The sequence below is a fragment of the Indicator indicator genome, chromosome 35 (assembly GCF_027791375.1).
Source record: "Indicator indicator isolate 239-I01 chromosome 35, UM_Iind_1.1, whole genome shotgun sequence".
NCBI classification, from domain to species: Eukaryota; Metazoa; Chordata; class Aves; order Piciformes; family Indicatoridae; genus Indicator; species Indicator indicator.
Genome location: NC_072044.1, coordinates 3,937,305 through 3,957,198, shown reverse-complemented (window position 1 = coordinate 3,957,198; position 19,894 = coordinate 3,937,305). Strand labels below are relative to the sequence as shown.

The 19,894-nt window shown below is 53.3% G+C and overlaps 1 protein-coding gene across 9 annotated transcripts in view; it reads left to right on the top strand.

The window, feature by feature from the left end:
• NFASC (neurofascin) overlaps positions 1–4,470 on the top strand; it is a 66,611-nt gene extending 62,141 nt beyond the window's left edge. For 8 of the 9 annotated variants that reach the window (XM_054395743.1, XM_054395747.1, XM_054395748.1 and 5 more), the window contains one exon: positions 4,239–4,470. In XM_054395743.1, coding sequence (XP_054251718.1) covers positions 4,239–4,470 — 232 coding nt within the window. Of the gene's footprint in view, positions 1–1,312; positions 1,325–4,238 lie in introns of all 9 variants that reach the window. The other variant, XM_054395744.1, reaches the window with a different exon arrangement.
• Positions 4,471–19,894: the final 15,424 nt, after the last annotated feature.

Genomic DNA, 19,894 nt, shown 5'->3' with positions numbered 1-19,894 from the left:
AACAAGCAAGCTCCAAGATGTTCCTGTATTTCCAGTCACTCACCCATGGACTAGATGGGAGGGGGGTGGAAGAAAAAAATTCCCAATCAATCATATCAACAACAACAAACATTCCTCTAACAACCTATAAACTTTCTCAGGAGCAACAGGTTTCCTGGGAGAAGTAATAGGAGGCTTCCCTCAAGGAGGCAGAAAGGAAGGTGAAGCTGAAGGATTGATCCCAAAAGGCTGTTGGCTGATTAAGATTCAGAATGATTGGGATGTTAGGGCTCAAGGAGGGGAGCAATTAGTATTTCAGGCAAGGCCAGGAGTTGAGCTGATGTGAGTTCTTCATTGGTTGCCCCTCCACCACCTCCACATGGCATGTCTGATGTGCTCTCATCATCCCTCACGTCCTTAATGCCCTGTGCATGCAACTTTCAGATCTCTGCAGCCTCTAATGAAGAGATCCTGTCACATCTCTCTCTTCCCCTAACAGAATAATGGTTTTCCTGAGCAGAGGCTAAGCTGGGAAGCTTATTTGCAAAGCAGGAGACCATTATCCTTGGACAATGTTCTGTGCCAGTGTCTGTGCCTCATTATACCAAATGTTTAAGCTGCACATTGGGGGGAGCCTGTGGAATCTCTGCCCCACTGGGAAGGGAAAGTTGAGTGGGTTTAGCTTCTGGGCTTCAGTTCAGGTTTGAGGTAGTGTCCTGTGGCACAGGTTACACACTGCAGGCACAGCCAGCTTGCCTCAAGTGGAAGATCTCAGCAGCCAACCAAGAGCAGAGGGGACAGAGCCATCCTCTGAGCCCAGCAAGGGGAGGAGAGGGCTGGGGAAGCAGCCTGGGGAGCTGGAGGTTTGTCAGTAGGTACTGGTGCATGACTGCCATGGAAAGCCAGCAGAAGGCTGGAGGGGAAACCACTGACCTGCTCACTTGGCCCTTGTCCTGCTGCACGTCAGTCCCCTGCAGCTGCTCCAACCAGGAGCCCTTTCTGTGAGCAGCCTGAGGGCTGCCAGCCCACATCCCACCTGCACCATCCACTGCTGCTCTCTGCCAGCCTTCAGGGAGGGGAAGCCAAGGAGGCTGCTCCAGCTCTGCACAATTGTCCTGGCTCCATTTGGTACAATGAGGCAATTAGCTCCATGAGGAATGCAGACCTTCCCTCTTGGTTTCCAGCACTGCCCCTGTAAATGCAGACCTCCTCATATCTCTCTCTGATCAGGCTCTTTTTTTTTTTTTTTTTTGTTTTTTCCCCTGCTTCTCTCTGTTTTTATTCCCATTCTTTCTTCTCCTTTTCACCTGGTCTATCCACATGGACCATGAAGGTCTCTTGAAAGGTAGGACCATGTGCTGCCAGAAGTTTGGCACATTTAGCTCTCTTTTTTTCCTCTGTTTTGGGGTCTTTTTAATTTCTTTTCCTTCCTCCTAGATATTTATTTCTTTTGAGCTGAAACTACACCTTCCCCTCCCTACTCCCACCTCCCTGCCTCCACCTAACACACTAAACAAGACCCCTCTCTAACTCCTGCTGGCATCAGGGGGTCCCCCTCACAGCCAGCAAGCTGCATCTTGCTTGGAAATGCTCTGGGGGTTGGAGTTACCTCCCTCCCACCCCTAAGCATCAACCAAGCCTCCCCCCTCCCTTCCCCCAGCCCCATGCCTGAGCAGCTGATCCCTCCCAGTATAGTGGGGGCCAGCCAGAGGTTGGAGCTGGGATCTCAAAAGTCTCTTCCAACCTCAACAGTTCTATGATGCCCCAGGTGTGTTCAGCACTACCCTGCTGCTGGACACTCATGGGATGGTGATAAAAGACACAAGCAAAAACCAAGAGATCCTGAACACTCTGCCCACTCTTTGTCTCAGTCCTGAAACAAAAAAACCTCCCTCTGGCTCAAGCCTCCTCCTTTCTTCTCAAGGATTTATGCCACTCAGGACAATGCCTCCCAAGTGGTTTTCACCTGGGTGCTGTGGTTCTCTAATGCACACATCAGCAAACCCCACAGAAATCCATCTTAACAGGGTTAGAGAGCATCAAGATGCTGATGAGTAGCTGCTTCACCCTCCTAATGCACTAACAGGATAAAGAGTACTGGAGAGAGGTAAAACCAAGGGGCAGGTATGGGGAAAAAAAGAAAAGGCACTGCTGGGGTGGTTGGTGCTGCAAAGCCTCCCCTGCTAGGGACAAATCTGGCTCTAGGTTGAGCTTTAACCAAAGGCCAAACCTTGGGAAAGCATCTGGAAAAAAAATCCAGAGATCTGGGTTTTGCCACTCTCTCCTTGGCATTTATTGGGTGTTCTAACCAGCAAGTCCTGCTTGCAGGCTGAACTCTCTTCCTCCTCACCCCCAAATGAAGCTGCTTTCAAAGCTAACCAGTTATTACTTTTTTTCCCCCCCCCCACTGTGATGCCAAGTTAACTTCAACCACCACACCCTGAGATGAGGAAATCCCTCAGGAAGCTGCAGGGACACCAAATTCCTCTCCCACTGCAGAGCTGCTCTGTTAATGAAATGGCTTCAGAGGAATCCAAAGCCTTCCCCAGCTGGAGAACACTTTGCTCCTTGGCCCAAGCAAATCTCATGCCTTTGTTAGAGGCAAACACCTTGGTGGACAGCAACCATCAAGGGCTTGGTTTGTTCCTTGGACCAAGCAAAGATCATTTCTTTATGGGAGGCAAGCATCTTGGCTTGCTCACCTTGATGGGCACCAACTATCAAGAGCTGTTTTGCTCCAAAGGCAAATACTTGGTGGACACCAACCATCAAGACCTGTTTTGCTCTTTGGCCCAAGCAAAGCTCATGCCTTTGTTAGAGGCAAACACCTTGGTGGACACCAACCATCAAGGGCTGGTTTGCTCCTTAGTCCAAGCAAAAGGCATTTCTTTATGGGAGGCAAACACCTTGGCTTGTCCACATGGATGGACACCAACCATCAAGGGCTGGTTTGCTCCTTGGTCCAAGCAAAAGGCATTTCTTTATGGGAGGCAAACACCTTGGCTTGTCCACATGGATGGACACCAACCATCAAGGGCTGGTTTGCTCCTTGGTCCAAACAAAGGTCATTTCTTTGTGGGAGAGGCAAACACCTTGCTGGACACCAACCATCAAGGGCTGTGATCCAAGCCCAGTATTTTTCACTGCTCTTAATAAAACTGAAGGAGCAGAGTGTTGAGTCCTGCTGGGGGGAGAGCCTGAGAAGGTCCCAAGCTAAACCACCACCCCCAAGAAGACAACAGGAATGGAGGTGGGAGGACAAATATTTAAGGTCCACACATGATGCCTTTAGGAATATCAGAGGATTTGCTTGCTGGACCTCAGATCAAACATGAATTAAGGATTAATTGAGATGAAAACTAATTTATTTTTTTTTTTCTATAGAACCACTTCCATCCTCCACACAATGTTATCTGGAGATAGCAGCCCTTGCCCTCCAGAGAACAAACAGCTTTACCCTGCCTTTTTTTTGTTGTTGTTGTTAAAAGCTTTCTTCCAAGGGTGTTTTTTGGTTTGGGTCTCTTTCTTTCTCCTGTGGGTCAGATTATTTGTTTTTCAGTGACCTGATTTAATCTTTCTAGTGAAAAAAAAACATGGGAAAAGGACAAAGACTTGAGCAAACAAACTCAGATGCTCAGAAATAAGCCTGGAAAAGGTAAAAGCAAATTTCCCAGGAGTTTTGGAAGCTGCACAGAACTTGGCATCTTCTCCATGCCCCCTTCCCCCACTCCCCTTGCAGTGCTTTGAGAGTGTTACCCATTGCATGCAGCTACCTAAACAGCCAAGCTGGGGGCCTGCAAGGAAATCTGGGAGCAAACCTCACTAAACCAGCTCACACCAAGGTTGGCCAAAGTGCTAAGAGAAAGAAAGGCTCTGAGCAATGCCAGGGGAAGGATATTTATAACGTGGATCCAGCTGGGCTCATCTAAGCATCCTGTCTAATGCAGCTTAAAAAAAAAAAAAAAAACAAACCCAAAATTGATTTGTAAAAGGAAAAAAAACCAAAATCATGAAGGTCGGGCTTGCAGAAAAACCACAGGCAGCTGTGAGCCTCCTCCATGGAGGTTGCCTCCCCACCTTCAGGTACCAGTCAGACACACCAGGACCTGCTGCCTGAGCTTGGAACATCCCCATGCTGGCAGCGGGGGGAGAGCTCTGGTTGCACACTGGATTTACTTTTGAATATCCAGACCTTGGGTGGAGGTTGTGAGCCCCCTTCTCAACCCTCACTGTGCCTCTCTCTGTCTTCTGCTACCCAGTGATGAAGACAACAAACCCCTGCCCAACAGCCAGACCTCCTTGGACGGCACAATAAAGCAGCAGGAGAGCGACGATAGCTTGGTGGACTATGGAGAGGGAGGGGAAGGGCAGTTCAACGAGGACGGCTCCTTTATTGGCCAGTACACGGTGAAGAAGGACAAGGAGGAGACAGAAGGCAACGAGAGCTCAGAAGCCACCTCCCCAGTCAATGCTATCTACTCGCTGGCATAGCTCAAATGCACTGAAACCACCACCAGCCTGAGGTGTTCGTAGTGGGCGGGGGTTGGGGGGAGGTTCAACAGCCGCCGCCGCCGCTACCTCCAGCGTCTGAATGAAAGCAACCAACAGTGACAAGCAGCAACAAAAAACAAACAGCAACAACAAAAAAAAAAATAGAAAAAGAAAAAAAAAAAAGGCAAAAAAAAAAAATAATAGAAACCAATCGGACGAAGCAGGCAGACCAGGTGGCTGCTGCTCTCATCTTATCCTTAGCAAACAAGCCAACGGCGAGGACTCGCTGGGCACGGGGGGGTTGGAGCTGTAGCTGAGATCTGGGCTGAGCCCAAAGGGTTTGGGAGGAGGATTGGGATGCTTCAGCTGCACCCCAACTTCTGGGCTGGCCCCAGTGCCCAGCCTGGCTCTAGCCACGCCGTGGGCTTGGCCATCCAGGCTCATCGAGGCTCTTTTTGCTCTTTTGGGAGGGAGTTAAAAATTCTTCTTTTCGATTGATCTTTCCCGGAAGGTTGCAGATAAGAAGGGGAGGAGAGGAAGGAAGAAAGTAACAGAATGAGCTTGGGGAGAGAAAAGGGCTGGGCGGAGCAGCAGGAGCAGCTTAAGTGCATGACAGGAGGAAAGTGGTGGATCTTTGGGTAGCTCTACACCACGGCACTGAGATGTCCATCCTCACGGCAGCACCTTGCCCATAGCCTCTCCCATACCAGCCAGCACCTCAACAGCCTTCCCAAATAAGCCAAGTAGCACCTATGCAGGGAAGAGCAGGTCCCCACCACCTCCCTTGGCACCACGTCAAAGCCCGTGGGGAGGTCACACACCACCCTGAGAGGGCTCTGGAGCATCACCAAGAGGACAAGAGGTTGCAGAAGAGTTTGTGGGATCTAAGGAAGGGCACAGCCTGGTGCCACTCACCCTCCAAGCCCACAAGAGCAGCACTGCTTGCCTGGCTAACTGCAGGCAAAGCATTTTGGTTCAGTCTTTGCTTTGTAAGACACTGGGGAGAACCTGCCCCCAGGCCATGCCTGCTTTCTTGGAGAGGCAACTCCATAAATCTTATGTAGCAAAGAGGGAGCGGAAGCAGGACCAGTGTTCATGTAGGATGAGGGGACCAGGGTAAAAAAAAAAAAAAAAAAACAAAAAAAACCACAAAACCCTAATCAATAAATCAAAGCCACCAGGTCAGGATGAGATGCACCCACAGAGGTAGGGTGGAAGGGTCCCAGCAGCAGCCTGAATGCTTCAGGGACACACATCCCTCGGGAGATGGGGAGGAAGGCACACGGTGGGAGCGCAGGACCTGAGGTCCACACCTCCCACAGGCACCAGGGATGAGCCAGCTCGACAGCATTTCCCACTGACCTCCCCTCCTCATTTCTGACAGTGGCCTTTCCCCCCCACACCCCCTCCAACCCTTCTCCATCAACCAGCCTGAGCAAGACCCTTCCGTGAGCGACCGCCTGCGCCGTGGGACCGCCCTGCCCTGCGCCGTCTTTCTTCACATATCAGGACACAGTGACTTCAGCCCACCCCTTCCCAGGCTGGAACAAAGCCTCTCAGCTAGGAGTGCTCCTTCACATGCCTTACACAGCTTGGAACTTCCCATGAAGTTTAACAAACTGATATTATTGCCCCCTCCTCCTCCTCTCCTCCCACCGCTTCCACACCCCTAACGCCACCATGGTCTCTTTCGATCCACCCAGCCCAGTAGGAGTAGGATGCTCGGGTGGCTCTCCCAGTGGAGCCAGCATGGATCACTGTAGAAGGTAGAGTTTTCTACTAGACCATAATTAGTGGCTAATGCCATGTTGTATTCTCCCACTTCCTGCACTTTTGAAACCAAAGGTACCTTCCCTGAGAGACTTGGGATGGCTCCAGACCCTTTCACCGACGTTGGGATGGAATTTTTTTTTTTGTTTTCCCTTTTTCTTTGCTTTAGATTTTGTATTTCCTTTTTTTTTTTTCCTTTTTCTTTTTTTTTTTCTTTCTTTTTTTTGCTCTAAGGAGGATGGTTTTGGTCAGCAGAACAAATGCAATAGGATGAATGCAGTTACTCTTTCAGCTTTCCAGCTGGGCTGGCTGTGAAGATAGGTTGCCAAGCGGAATACTTGGACTGACAGGGATTGTTCAGGTGGACTTTGCCACATCCTTTCAAGCTGCTAATGGCACAACTGTCCTGTGCTTTGGAGATGAGCCTGGACCTGCTCAGCACCTGCTGCTGCATCACATGGAGAGAATGGGACAGAGCTGGATGCAGAGAATGCAAGGGGTTGGAAGGGAGCTCAGGAGCGCATGGAGTCCAACCCCCCCTGCCAAGGCAGGGTCACCTAGAGAAGGTCACACAGAAACATGTCCAGGCAGGTTTTGAATGTCTCTGCAGATGGAGACTCCACCATCTCTCTAGGCAGCCTGGTTCAGTGCTCCATCACCCTTAAATTAAAGAAGTTCCTCCTCATGCAGGAGTTGCGAGCAAAGGAGCTGTGTGCACCACAGGAGCCAAGCCCTGGGCTGGTGTTAATGGGGTGAGCCTCATTCTAGAGCTGGGGGAGCTGCTGGTACCCCAGGGCAGTGCAGGGATGTTCCCTCTCCACACACAAAAATCCATCTGCTGAGGTCCTCCACCCATGCCACCTCATAGAGCAGGAGCTCTGGTACCATCACAACAAGCCTGTTTCTGCTGCTGTCACCCTCCACTGAGCTGCTCTAAGGAGAGCATCTCCCAGCCCATTCCCAGGACATGCAGGGATAATCACTTCCCAAGCCTCCAGCTGCCTTTACAATACTGAATTTGCTTAACTTGCCCAAACAGTGGTGGAAATGAGGAGAGGAAGTAACAACAGCCTCTGCCATGCCTCTGCCACCAGAGCTGGGCATCTTCACTCACCCCCCAGCACACCACATCCTCACTGCTTTGTGCCCCAATCACTAATGGGGACCACAAGACCCTTGGCTGCCACACAGCACCTGCAAACCCCAAGGCAGTTGGGCAGGCACAGGTGGCAGCAGGGCAGCCTGTGTGCCACTCACATCAGAGGCTGCCTTCATAGAATCATTGAATGCATCAGGTTGAGAAGGGACCTTTAAAGGTCATCCAGTCCAACCTCCCTGCAGCCAGCAGGGACACCTCCAACTCCATCAGGTTGCTCATAGCCCCCTCAAGCCTCACCTTGAATGTCTCCAGGGATGGGGCCTCCACCACCTCCCCGGGCAACCTGTTCCAGTGTTCCACCACCTCACAGTAAAGAGCTTCTTCAGCTGCCCCACCTAGATCTACCCTGCTGTAGTCTCTCTCCTGTCATTAAGCAGCAGTTCACTGAGCAAACCTCTCAGCATCCATCTGGAAATGGAAAAAATATCTCACCCTGGAGCTCTGCAGCGTGTGCCCCAGCAAGCAGGGAAGGAAGGAGCTGGCCTCAACCCAGCCAGGTCTATCCTTGCCCCCCAGAAAGTCTTCTAGAAACATTTAGAGTCCTACCACCAGGTTACTTGAAGTAACCAGAAAAGGAAGGAGCTGTCTGCAGAGGGCCCAGTGGACAGCTGGCTTGGTGTAAGTTACTTGTAGCCTTGTATTAACTGGGTGTAAAACTGACTCACAAATGATAAAGCTCTATTAAAAAACGTCAATATTTCTTGGAAACCTTCCTGAGAGTTTTGGAGCCCATAGAAAGTTCTCACTAAGCTCAAAACTCCTCCTGAGCTCAACAATTTTACTCCCTTTAGCAAAAGCTGAGCAGCTGTTTGAACGTGGGGAGCAAAGCTGTGCTGTGGGGAGTGAAGCCACTACAGCTCTGACCACCAAAGCCACCACAGCCCTGAGGGGGTGACCTCATGCCACCCCAAAGTGGCTTCACCCACATGGGCATCACAGCCATGCTGCTGCTGGGCAAGCATCCTCTGAGCACTAGGAGATGGATGGAGGTGAGGGGCATGAGGAGTGCTGGTGCTGAGGGCTCTTGTCCACCCATCTCTGCCTGTTCAAGGCTGGAGGTTGAGTCTGCCTGTCCCCAGTGTCACCCTGCAGGAGCTGCTTTGCTTCTCCATCCTCAGCTGTCCCTCTCTGGAGGGGCCAGAGCAGTCACCTCATCTCCCACTGCCTGGAGTGTAACCCCCAGCAGTAGGAGCTGCTCAGGAGGGCCCCAGATCAGCCTCCCTCTGCTCAAAGGGCAGGAGCCCTGGTTGGGTCCATCAGAGGGGGTGACCATTCCCATTAGGATCTGCACAGCCTCTCTGGAGCAGGGCACACCTTCACCTCTTCTTTTCCAGAAGAGAGATCTTCATATAAGGTTTAAATTAGAGGCCAACACAATAAATAAATAACTAAATAAATACCAAGAGAAAGAAGAGCCAGATCCAAACCCAAGTGCTCCCAGAAGCTGGAAAAAAGAGCTGGGGTCCAACTCCCAACTTGGTAATTCAAGCCTGTTCCTAAAAGAGCCTGAGCCAAACTCTCATCCGTGTTGTGGAGAAGGATCCAGAATCCAAGTGCAGGACATATCCTGGCTCCCTGGAGAAGGATCCAGACTCTGCTGGCTGCATCCAAGCCCAGGACTCATCCTGCCCCTCCTGGATACTCAGCCTTTGTGCTGTTTGGAGCCCTGCACTTGTCCAAGAGCTGACACAAGCCACAGGAGCACAGGTGTGGGCTACAAGAGGACATCTGCTGCGTTTCCATGGTCTGGAGGCTGCTCCTCTTCTCCTCAAGTGGTGTTGCAGTAAGGGACAGAAAAGCATCGAGGAGGAAACAATGGAGTTTTGGCACAACCCTGAAACCCTGCTCACAGAAACCCCAACTGTCTGTCCTGCCTGGACACCCCATCAGGGTGTCCTCACCACACCTCTCCTGCCAGCTTTGCCTTCTCACAGGTGACAGTCCCCAGGTCCATGGCTTGTGGTCACCTCCAATCCAAGAGCTCAATCCGGATCAAAGAGGAGCCACGGCTCCTGCTGCCACCACAGAGCCAAGAACAGAGCCACACAGCAGCAATCCCCTGCCCCTTGCCATGCCTTAGCTGGCACACAGCACCATCCATCCCCCCATCCTGGCACATGCCAGCAGCTCTCCTCAGCAGGCAGGTCCCAGCAGAGCTGTGAGCTCCACCTGCACCTCTCCGTCGGTCGTGCCAGGCTCAGCCTCGGGCGAGCAGCAAACTTTTCAGTTAAGCAATAAAAAAAAAAAAAAACAAAAACAAACCCCAACTCTTAAAAACCAACAAAACACCAAACCAAACCCCACCTTCCATTTCTTGCACTGAGACCTCTTATTAATGACAAGAACAAAAGCTTTTCTGCTCCTAACCACACTAACCCCCTGCATCAGTATCTCCCCTGGCCCGGCAGCTCCGGTGCCTCCCGAGCCAGCACCAGGCTTTGGTTGCCACACGCAGCCTGAACCCCATCTCAGCCCCCACACAACCTGCTCCTGCCTTCACAGCACACAGTGCAAAACCTTTGTCCCTCCTGCTCACAGCAGAGAGAAAGTGTTGGGCTGGTTTGGTTTGGTTTCCCTTTGGTTTGTAAATATATCCCCAGCCAGCTGTCCTCTCTGGAAGACCTCCTGGTTGTCCGTCTGTCCGCTCTGTATAATCTCCTGGTTGCCCATGAATCCTTCTATCCTCCACCCACCCATCCCTCCATCCTCTGGCCCTTCTGTCTACCCATCCTCCTATCCTTCATCCATCCTTTCTCTCTGTAAAACCTCCTGGTTATCTGTCTGTCCACTCTGTAAAATCTCCCTGTTGGCTATTCATCCTTCCAGCCCACATCCATCCATCCTTCTGTCCTTCATCCACCCTTTCTCTCTGTAAAACCTCCTGGTTATCCATCCATCCATCCTCTATAAAACTTCTGGTTGTCTATCCATCCATCCATTCTTCCATCCTGTCTGTAAAGCCTCCTGGTTGCCCATCTGTCTATCCATCCATTCCTCCCTCTCTCCCTCTATCCTTCATTCGTCTTTCCATTCTCTCCGTAAAGCCTCCTGGTTGCCCATCTGTCTATCCATCCCTCCCTCTATCCTTCCTCCATCCTTCCATCCTCTGTTAAACCTTCTGGTTGCCCACCCATCCTTCTATCCCCTCATCCATCCATCCCCTCTGTAAAGCCTCCTGGTTGCCCACCCATCCTTCTATCCCTAATCCATCCATCCCCTCTGTAAAACCTCCTGGTTGCCCATCCATCCATCCATCCATCCATCCATCCATCCATCCACTCTGTAAAGCCTCCTGGTTGTCCTCAAATATTCTATGCATTTATTTGCCCCCATCTCTTATTTGTTTCCTTTTGTGGTTGTTGTCAAGCAAACCCCTCCAAGCTTTGTGCTTAAGCCACTTGTCCCCATGAGAAACATAGAGCTGAGGCTGTCAGGTTCACAGTTTACAGCCAGAAGATTTATGGACTACAGAAGGGAAAAGAAAAGAGGGGGGGAAAAAAGTTCAATATAAGGACTTATATTTAAAAAAAAAATGACTGCATGAGAGATGAAAGAAGGCCAAAATTACTCAGATTTCTTTTTCTTTTTTGAATCACTGTAAAAAAAAAAAAAAAGATTTTTTTTTTTGTATAGAGAACACTAAACATATAATAAAACATTGTTCAAAACTCATCCTCAGCCTGCAATTCATCTCCAGCAGCTTCTAGAAGGTGAGAGCTGCTCAGCACCAGTAACCCCCCCCCCCAAACCCAGCTCCCCCTCTCCCAGCACAGCACATCCTGGGGAGTGCTGCCTCCCCCTAGGACCAACCCTACCCCTCCCCACCCCCTCCAGTCCTTCCTGCCCCCGAGGCTCTGAAGTGCTCTTGAGGAGAGTCCCTGGTGCAAAGAACGGGCTGGAGGAGGGGGGAAGGCAGCAGAGCTGCTGGCTAATGAAGATGTAATTGCTGTGGTCCTCCCTAATGGAGGTCTGAGTGCTTCCTACTCCGGTGCTGCAGGGGGGGCTTCAGCTGCCCCCTCCCCAACCACTTAACAGCACTAAGAAGGAAAAGAAAAAGCACCTCTTGCCCAGTATAGAGGTTCCCAGTGCAGACTGGGGCAGTGGAGGCACCAACCACCCTTGGTCCCTGCTCCAAGGGTGAAGAATCCATACCTGTGGCCATGGATTCATAGAAGGGTTTGGGTTGGAAGGGACCTCAAAGCTCATCCAGTTCCAACCCCCTGCCGTGGGCAGGGACACCTCCCACCAGCCCAGGCTGCTCAAGGCTTCATCCAGCCTGACCTTGAACACCTCCAGGGAGGAGACAGCCACAACCTCCCTGGGCAACCTCTTTCAGTGTCTCCCCACCCTCACTGGGAAGAATTTCTTCCTAATCTCCAATCTCAATCTCTCCTCCTCCAGCTCAAAGCCCTTGGCCCTCATCCTGCCACTACAAGCTCTTGTCAAAAGCAAAAGTGAGATGAAATCTCATTCCATGCTGAAATCCAAGCCAGATAAACCCTCACGACCCCTCCCCTCCCCCAGCCCCACACACCTCACAACAACAGGCAGCAGGAGGTGCATGGTCTCAGTCATACCAAGAGCTGTGCTTCCATCATTCCCATGGGACACAAACAGCATCTTCATCATCCCAGAGAGAGTAGCAATGGACTCATCCTCACAATCGATGCCAGGGCAGACACAGAGCCATTAGCACTCATCCCTTTTTGATGGCACAATAATGGCACCCACTTCTGCCCTGACCTCTGCCTGCCCCCTGGGACAGCAGGGTTGGGTTGATGTCAGCAGGCTGCCTCCAATTAGCTTCTTTCTGCTCCCCAGAGAGGCAGCTGCAGCCTGTTGCCCATTAGTGCAGCTGAGAGCCATCCACTGCCAGATTGGGAATACCCCAGTGAGGCCCCCCCCAAGAGCTGCTTCCTGCCCCAGCTGTGGTCTTGGTACATGTCTGCACCAGGACAAACAGCCAAGAGGTCACCAAGGTCCTTGTCACCATCAGAGAGACCCTCAGGGAGCTGTTGGTGGCAGATACATGGAGGAGGAAGGGTAGAGGCAGGTCCCTCTCCCTCCACTGGCTTCATCACTTCTTCTGGGTTTCCAGCTCTGGAGCTGGCTGCCCAGAGAGCTTGTGGAGTCTCCTTCTCTGGAGGGCTTCCAAACCCACCTGGGCAAGCTGCTGGGGGAGGCTGGACTGGATGATCTCCAGAGGTCCCTTCCCACATCTACCATTCTGTGATTCTTTTGCTGGAGGCCAGGATCCAGCCCTGTCCTTCCTTTCTGTCCCAGGAGAGGTCTGTGGGGAGGGCTGTGGCCAGTTTCTCCCAGTCTCCCTCCAAAAATCCCAGTGGAGAGCTAAGAAAAGAGCAAACCAGGGAAAGGAGATGGGACCAGTAACATCCCTCACTGCCCCCCAGGCACTCCCCTGCCCACACCCATTCACTGGAGGAGCCTGGACCTTTGCCGATCAATAGAGACACTAAAGCCTTAATTACTCCTCTCTAATTGCAGATCATTAACCTGTGGCCAGCCCCAGTGCCCACTGATCCCCCTGACATCATTAAGAGGTCTGGGCTGGGGCTGGAAGGGCTGGAAACCACAGAGAGGATGGTTCCTGCCACCCTCTCCCCACTGCTCCCCACTTTGCTATGCACAGCCTGGCAGTGACCTACCCACCAGTAAAACCCCACACTGGCGGGGGGTCCCTTGCACCCCAACTTGCTCAGCAGCGATGGGATCAGCAGCATCTCTGTCCTCCAAACCTCAGTGCCTGCAGGCTGTCACGGAAGAGGTTCTGGAGTGTCCCTGTCACATCTCATAGCATCACTCCACCGGGACAGACCTTGCCCCAGCAGTTAGAAACCAGCAAAGATCTCCTGGCTGCAGATCCTCACTGGGAAGGGCTCTGGGTGCAGCTTCATGGGGGGGGCACAGCCACCCTCCAGTCACCAGAGTGTTACCAAACCTTTGATTTTGGTAAGGGAAAAGCTGATTTAGAGTCACAGAACCATGGGACTGTTTTTTAGTGGCCAAAGCCCTTTAAGTTCATTCAGTCCAACCAGTCTCTAACCCTACCAAGTCTGGTGCTAAACCACATCCCTCAACAGCTCATCTCTGAGGCTTTTCAGCACCTCCAGGGAAGGGGATTCAATCACCTCCCTGGGGAACCTATTATGTCGTCTTTAAACAAGGATTATTTCCCCCCTGCCCCTCCTCCCCTTCCCTCAGGACACTGGTGGTCAGCAGCCTGCTTTCCTGCTGGGAAGCTGTGGGATTGCTTTGGCCACTGAAGTTTGTCTGAAAGGGCTTCCAAAATAAATGAATAAATAAAAACCAAACCCAAAAGAGGAAATTGTGCAGTTTAAAGGTTAGATTTGTAATGCCCTCATTTGCAGAGTGCTGGCAACCCAGGCAAACCCAGCCCTGAGCACTCTGGGCCACAGCAACAACCAAAGGTGGGTCTGGAAGACCCAAAAAAACCCAAAGGTAACTCTGGAAGACCCCAAAATGAACCTCCAAAAGTGGCTCTGGAAGACTGAACATCTCCCACCCACCCCAAATCCTCTAAGGTGGCTCTGGCAGACAAGAAACCCAAAACTCCCAAAGGTGGTTCTGGCAGAACCCAAAAAAACCCAAAGCCCCCCAAAGGTGGCTCTGACAGACCCCCCCAAAAAACCCAAAACCCTTCAAAGGTGGTTCTGACAGACCCCAAAATCCCCACAAACCTCCTAAGGTGACTCTGGCAGACCTCAAAAAAAAAAACCCCAAAACCCCCAAAGGTGGCTCAGCAAGACCTAAAAACCCCCAAACTCCCCAAAAGGTGGGCAGACCCCCCAAAAAAACCAAAATCCCCCAAAGGTGGCTCTGGCAGAATCAAACCCCCCACAAACCCCTCAAAGCTTCTCCCCTCCCCTCCCCTCCCCTTCCAGGCTGAGCTGAACACCAAGCAGTGAGCAGAGCCCCCAGCTTGGTCACACACTGCAACCCCTGCTGTGAGGAAACTCCATCCTCCCCAGCAGCTCTGCTCAGGTACCCCCTCCAGCAGCCACCCTTGGCTTGATGGAGCTTCCCCAAATCCTTCTAGGAACAATCTCCACAGCCTGGCTACGAAGTGCAGCTCTACACAGAGATACCTGTAGGGAGACAGAGACTTAGGAACAATTTCTGTCCTGCAAGAGTGGTCAGGGTTTGGAAGTCCCTGGAAGGAGGTTGGAGCCAGGTGGGTGTTGGTCTCTTCTCCCAAGTAACAAGGGAGAGGATGAGAGGAAATGGCCTGAAATTGTGCCAGGGAAGGCTTAGGTTGGACATGAGGAGCAATTTCTTGGCTGCCAGAGTGGTCAGGCACTGGAAGAGGCTGCCCAGGGAGGTGGTGGAGTCCCCACCCCTGGAGGGGTACAAGAAATATGTGGCCATGGCATGTGGGGATGTGGTTTGGTGGCCATGGAAGGGTTGGGTTGATGGTTGGACTCAATGATCTCCTGCAACCCAAACCATTCCTTGATTCCATATCCAAGCACAGCTTCCCTACACAAACACACTGTGCAGAGGTGGATGTCTCTGCTCAGACACCTCCTTCCCAGCTGGGCTTAATCCTTTTCCTCCTTCCACTCCACAGACACAGCCTTGGATCCCCCCCACCTCCCATCTCACCCCCCACCAGCCTTACACCTGCTCCAGCCCCAGGGATGGGGCGAGCCGGCGGCGATCGGTGCCTTCGTTTTGTTTTTTTTTTTTTTTTTCCTGCTGGAGGAGCGGTTGGAGCAGGAGGTTTGAGGAAGAGGATGAATTATGCATGATGCTGCGAGTCACTCTGCCTCCCTGACTGGTCCTTGGACCGTGGCAAGTGAGGTAAAAGGCAGAAGAGAGGAGGGAGGGGAGGGGGGGGGTAAATTAAAGGAAAATAATAAATAAATCCAAATTGTCCTCTCCAGGGAGCGGGGTGGTGGCTGGCGGCGAGCGAGGGAGCGCGCACGCAAGGAGGGAGGAGAGGGAGGAGCACATCCTAATGCAGAGATGCTGCAGTGGCTCCGGGCACACACATCCCCGCTCGGGCAGCCACCAGCCCAGCTCTGCCTCGCAGCCGAGCCTCCAGCACTGCTGGGGCCTTGCTGCTCCCCGCTTGGTGCCCACGCGTCCGTCCCACGCCAGGTAAGAGCCTTCCCTTTCCTTCCTTCAGCCGAGAGGGGAGCAGAGAGGCTCCGGGTTTCAGGGCACCGTTCCCCCGAGCTGAGCCAACTTGCTGCTGCCTTCGGCTTTGCTCCGGTGAGGAGGGACCTGCCGGACCCCGCTCGGCCCAGGTGGGGATGGGGGGGCAGAGAGCAGGGGGTTGGTTTGGGTATTTTGGGGTGGGTGATGGCTCTGCAGGCTCCGCTTGCGCTGGAGAGGAGCCGGAGGTGGAGGTGGGAGGATGGAGGGGGGTGGGGGGGGTGCCATGGATCTGTCACTTGTGGCAGGGGCTGAGCGGCCGCGGCTGGCAGCAGGAATGTCTCTGGTGGAATAACTCCGGGAATTTCTGTGGTGTTTGTCGCTGTTAGGATTTTGCTGCTGCTTTCTGCTGCGGGGGGAAGGGGCGAGGGGCACTTTGAGAGCCCTCTCGTGGGGTCGGGCATCCCAAACGTGGTGTCTGGGAGGGGCTCACAGAGCTTTTTTCTACACAGAACTACTTCAGCATCCCCAGCACGAGCTGGCAGAGCCCAAAACAGCCCAAGGGACCTCGGTTTCCTCTCCAGGAGGATGAGGAAGACCATCGTGTCCCATATTCTAAACAGCACCCACATTTTGTTAGATTCCTAGTTGTCTTTATTTATAACTATACTTCGATTAAAATATAATTACCTTAAATCCTCATCATTTTTTACTTTCCTATTTTCTCTCTTTTCATATTACATACATTCCCTCAATCACCTATCCCTTTCCTTTCTTCTCTTCTTTATATTTAACCCACACACACCAAATCATCATACATAACCAACAAAAAAAAAACAAAACAAACAAAACCCAAACCACCACCCCCACCCACACACCACACCCCCCCCCACACACTCCCCTCCCCACATCCCTCAACCCCATCTCCCCATCTATACATAATAAAATATACAAAAATACACATCACCAAGACAAAACCCCTACCTTATACACATTTTCCAGACCACAACACCTCCCCACACCAACCCCCCACACCAACCACCAACCCTACAACAAAGTTCTTTGTACTTAGTCCTTACTATATTGCTCACTCCCTCCACCAACATACACCCGTTTTACAATGTCATCCATACTCAACCTCCCTACATCCATACCATCACATCATCGCACACCCCCCACTTGTCTCTCCCACCTCACCCCCCTCTATCTACTCTCTACTCACTTGAGTGTGATACCCCTTCCACCCCCCCCCTGTCCCCCCACCTACCATATTATTGTCTCGCTTTACCCTTCATCCCCCCCTCTCCCCCCTCCAAATTCTTCCTCTAAATATATTGCTCCTTAAATCACACTTATCTAATGTCACTCACTCCCCCCCACTCTCCCACCCCACCCCATACCCCCCACATCCTCTCATGTTCTCCCCCTTCCTCCCTCCTCACCCCCCCAGTGTGTGTGTCTAAGATAATCACACTTCCACGCGCACCGCACTCACCCCCACACTCACCCATCCACTAACCCCCCCCCTTTCCTCCCCCCTCACCCCCCAACCCTTACTCTAACACTACCTATTCTCTCGCTCCCCTCTCCCCTTAATACTATATCCTATCACTTGTCTACCCCCCACTTCCTACTCTTAATTCCCATTTGTCAATCTACCAACACACCCCACCCCTCCCCTCCACTCGCCCACCCCCTCCCCCCCACCCTCTAACCCCAAACCCCACAACACCCCCCCCCTCCTTCCCTAACCCATCCCAACCCCCTACTACAGATAGTGTGTGGCTCAGGATAGCATCGCCCTTTTCGCTCACTCTAGTGACAATCCCAGCCCCCACCGCCCCCCCCCCGCCTCCCCCCCTCCGTTCCCCCCGCCCCACCCATGTGAGAGAATCCCCCCCCCCATCCTGCCCCACGCATATCCCCCCCTCCCCCCCCCCAAGCAACACTGCTCGCGCCCCCCTCGCTCTCCCCCCCCCCCCAAAGGTCACACAGAGAGAGATAGATGGAGGTGTTTCCCAGACAGGTACCTGAGTGTGGTGTGTGGAGGCTTTGGTCCACGTGGAGGCTGAGCTGGTGTGGAGGAAAGCCTGAGCCAGCAGTTCAGCCACCTGCATGCCTTGTGCATGGCCAAAGCCCAAAGGATCCATGGGATGGATAATGAGAGGCAGACATCTCCCCACATTCCTCAGCTCCTCCTCCCCTCTGCAAGCCCCAAGAGCACTTTGTCTCCTTGCAGTGACTGTGCCCCCACCCCAGCCTTTGAGCTGCTCCCTTGAAGGTGCTGGGCACAAAGCAAAGCCAAGCAGCCACCTGGAGCACATCACCTCCCGAGGGACTCTCCTGACAGCTTCCCAGTCCAGAAGCTCCCTGCTCAGTGGAGCAGAGCTGTGGGAGCTGGTGAGCCCCAGGCTCAGTGGCCTCGGGGCTGGCTCCCAGCAGCAGCCAGCTCAGAGCTGCCCCAGGGAGGGGGATCCACAACCTCCCTGGGCAGCCTCTTCCAGTGTTCAACACGAGCACGAGAGAGAGGTGCCAAGAGCTGAGGGAGCATGAGGAGCATTGCCACCCACTGAACCCAGCCCCACCAGCAGCCTAGGTCCCCAGTGGTCTCCTGTGCTCTTTACTGGGCAGCCTGTGGAGCTGGCAGTCCCAGACAGACATAGAACAGGGAGCCTGCACTGGAGGAGGGACAAGGCATGGATGCTGTGTGCTGGTTCTTGCACCTTCTTGTGAAGAAGAGAGCAGCTTGGCACTATTTGGAGAACTGAGTACTCAAAACCACTTTGCCAAAGACAGGTGAGAAGGTCAGACAGGAGGATCATGCCTTCCAAGGAGCAAAATAAACCTGACACCTTTGTGGGAGGTACCCAAACCTTCTCCTAGGAAGGAAAGGATTTCAGCAGGGCTTCACCAAGGTCCCCTCTGCTGAGGATACTGCAGATCTCCAGCATCCCAGTGCCCATCTCCCCTCCAGCACAGCCCAGCACAACACCCAGCAGTGCCAAGGGGAAGGCTGAGGAGCTCTGAGAGGCTGGGGCAGATGCTCAGTGCTGTGCATGGGCCTCATTCACACCAGGAAGGCTCTGTGAGGCTGTGCAAGGTGCCCAGTGCCATGCACAGACCCCATCCACACCAGGAAGGCTCTGAGAGGCTGTGCAAGGTGCCCAGTGCCATGCATGGACCCCATCCACACCAGGAAGGCTCTGAGAGGCTGTGCAAGGTGTCCAGTGCCATGCACAGACCCCATCCACACCAGGAAGGCTCTGAGAGGCTGTGCAAGGTGCCCAGTGCCATGCACAGACCCCATCCACACCAGGAAGGCTCTGAGAGGCTGTGCAAGGTGCCCAGTGCCATGCACAGACCCCATCCACACCAGGAAGGCTCTGAGAGGCTGTGCAAGGTGCCCAGTGCCATGCACAGACCCCATCCACACCAGGAAGGCTCTGTGAGGCTGTGCAAGGTGCCCAGTGCCATGCACAGACCCCATCCACACCAGGAAGGCTCTGTGAGGCTGGGGCAGGTGCCCAGTGCCATGCATGGACCCCATCCACACCAGGAAGGCTCTGAGAGGCTGGGGCAGGTGTCCAGTGCCATGCCTGGACCCCATCCACACCAGGAAGGCTCTGTGAGGCTGGGGCAGGTGTCCAGTGCCATGCACAGACCCCATCCACACCAGGAAGGCTCTGTGAGGCTGGGGCAGGTGCCCAGTGCCATGCATGGACCCCATCCACACCAGGAAGGCTCTGTGAGGCTGTGCAAGGTGCCCAGTGCCATGCCTGGACCCCATCCACACCAGGAAGGCTCTGTGAGGCTGTGCAAGGTGCCCAGTGCCATGCACAGACCCCATCCACACCAGGAAGGCTCTGTGAGGCTGTGCAAGGTGCCCAGTGCCATGCACAGACCCCATCCACACCAGGAAGGCTCTGTGAGGCTGTGCAAGGTGTCCAGTGCCATGCCTGGACCCCATCCACACCAGGAAGGCTCTGTGAGGCTGGGGCAGGTGCCCAGTGCCATGCACAGATCCCCACCACATGGGAAGGACCTTACCCAGTGGCACACAGAGGGCAGGCAGCAGCAGTGCTGGTAGCTGTCAGGGCTTCCCCATACCACACACCACCTGCCTGGGGCTGTGTCATTCAGGTTTCCCAAGCTCCACACTTGGTTCTCCTCACTTCAGCCTCTCCCTGGGACTGGCTGCTGCCAAGTGATTTCCCAGGCAGGGGAGGGGCTGGAGCTGAGCTCTGTGGCAGGTATGGAGCTATTTATACTGGTGCCACATCAAAGAGCTCCTGCTGCTGACGCCACAGCAGCACTACCAGCAGGAGGTGGGAGGGTGTGCAGGGCTGGCAGTGCTGT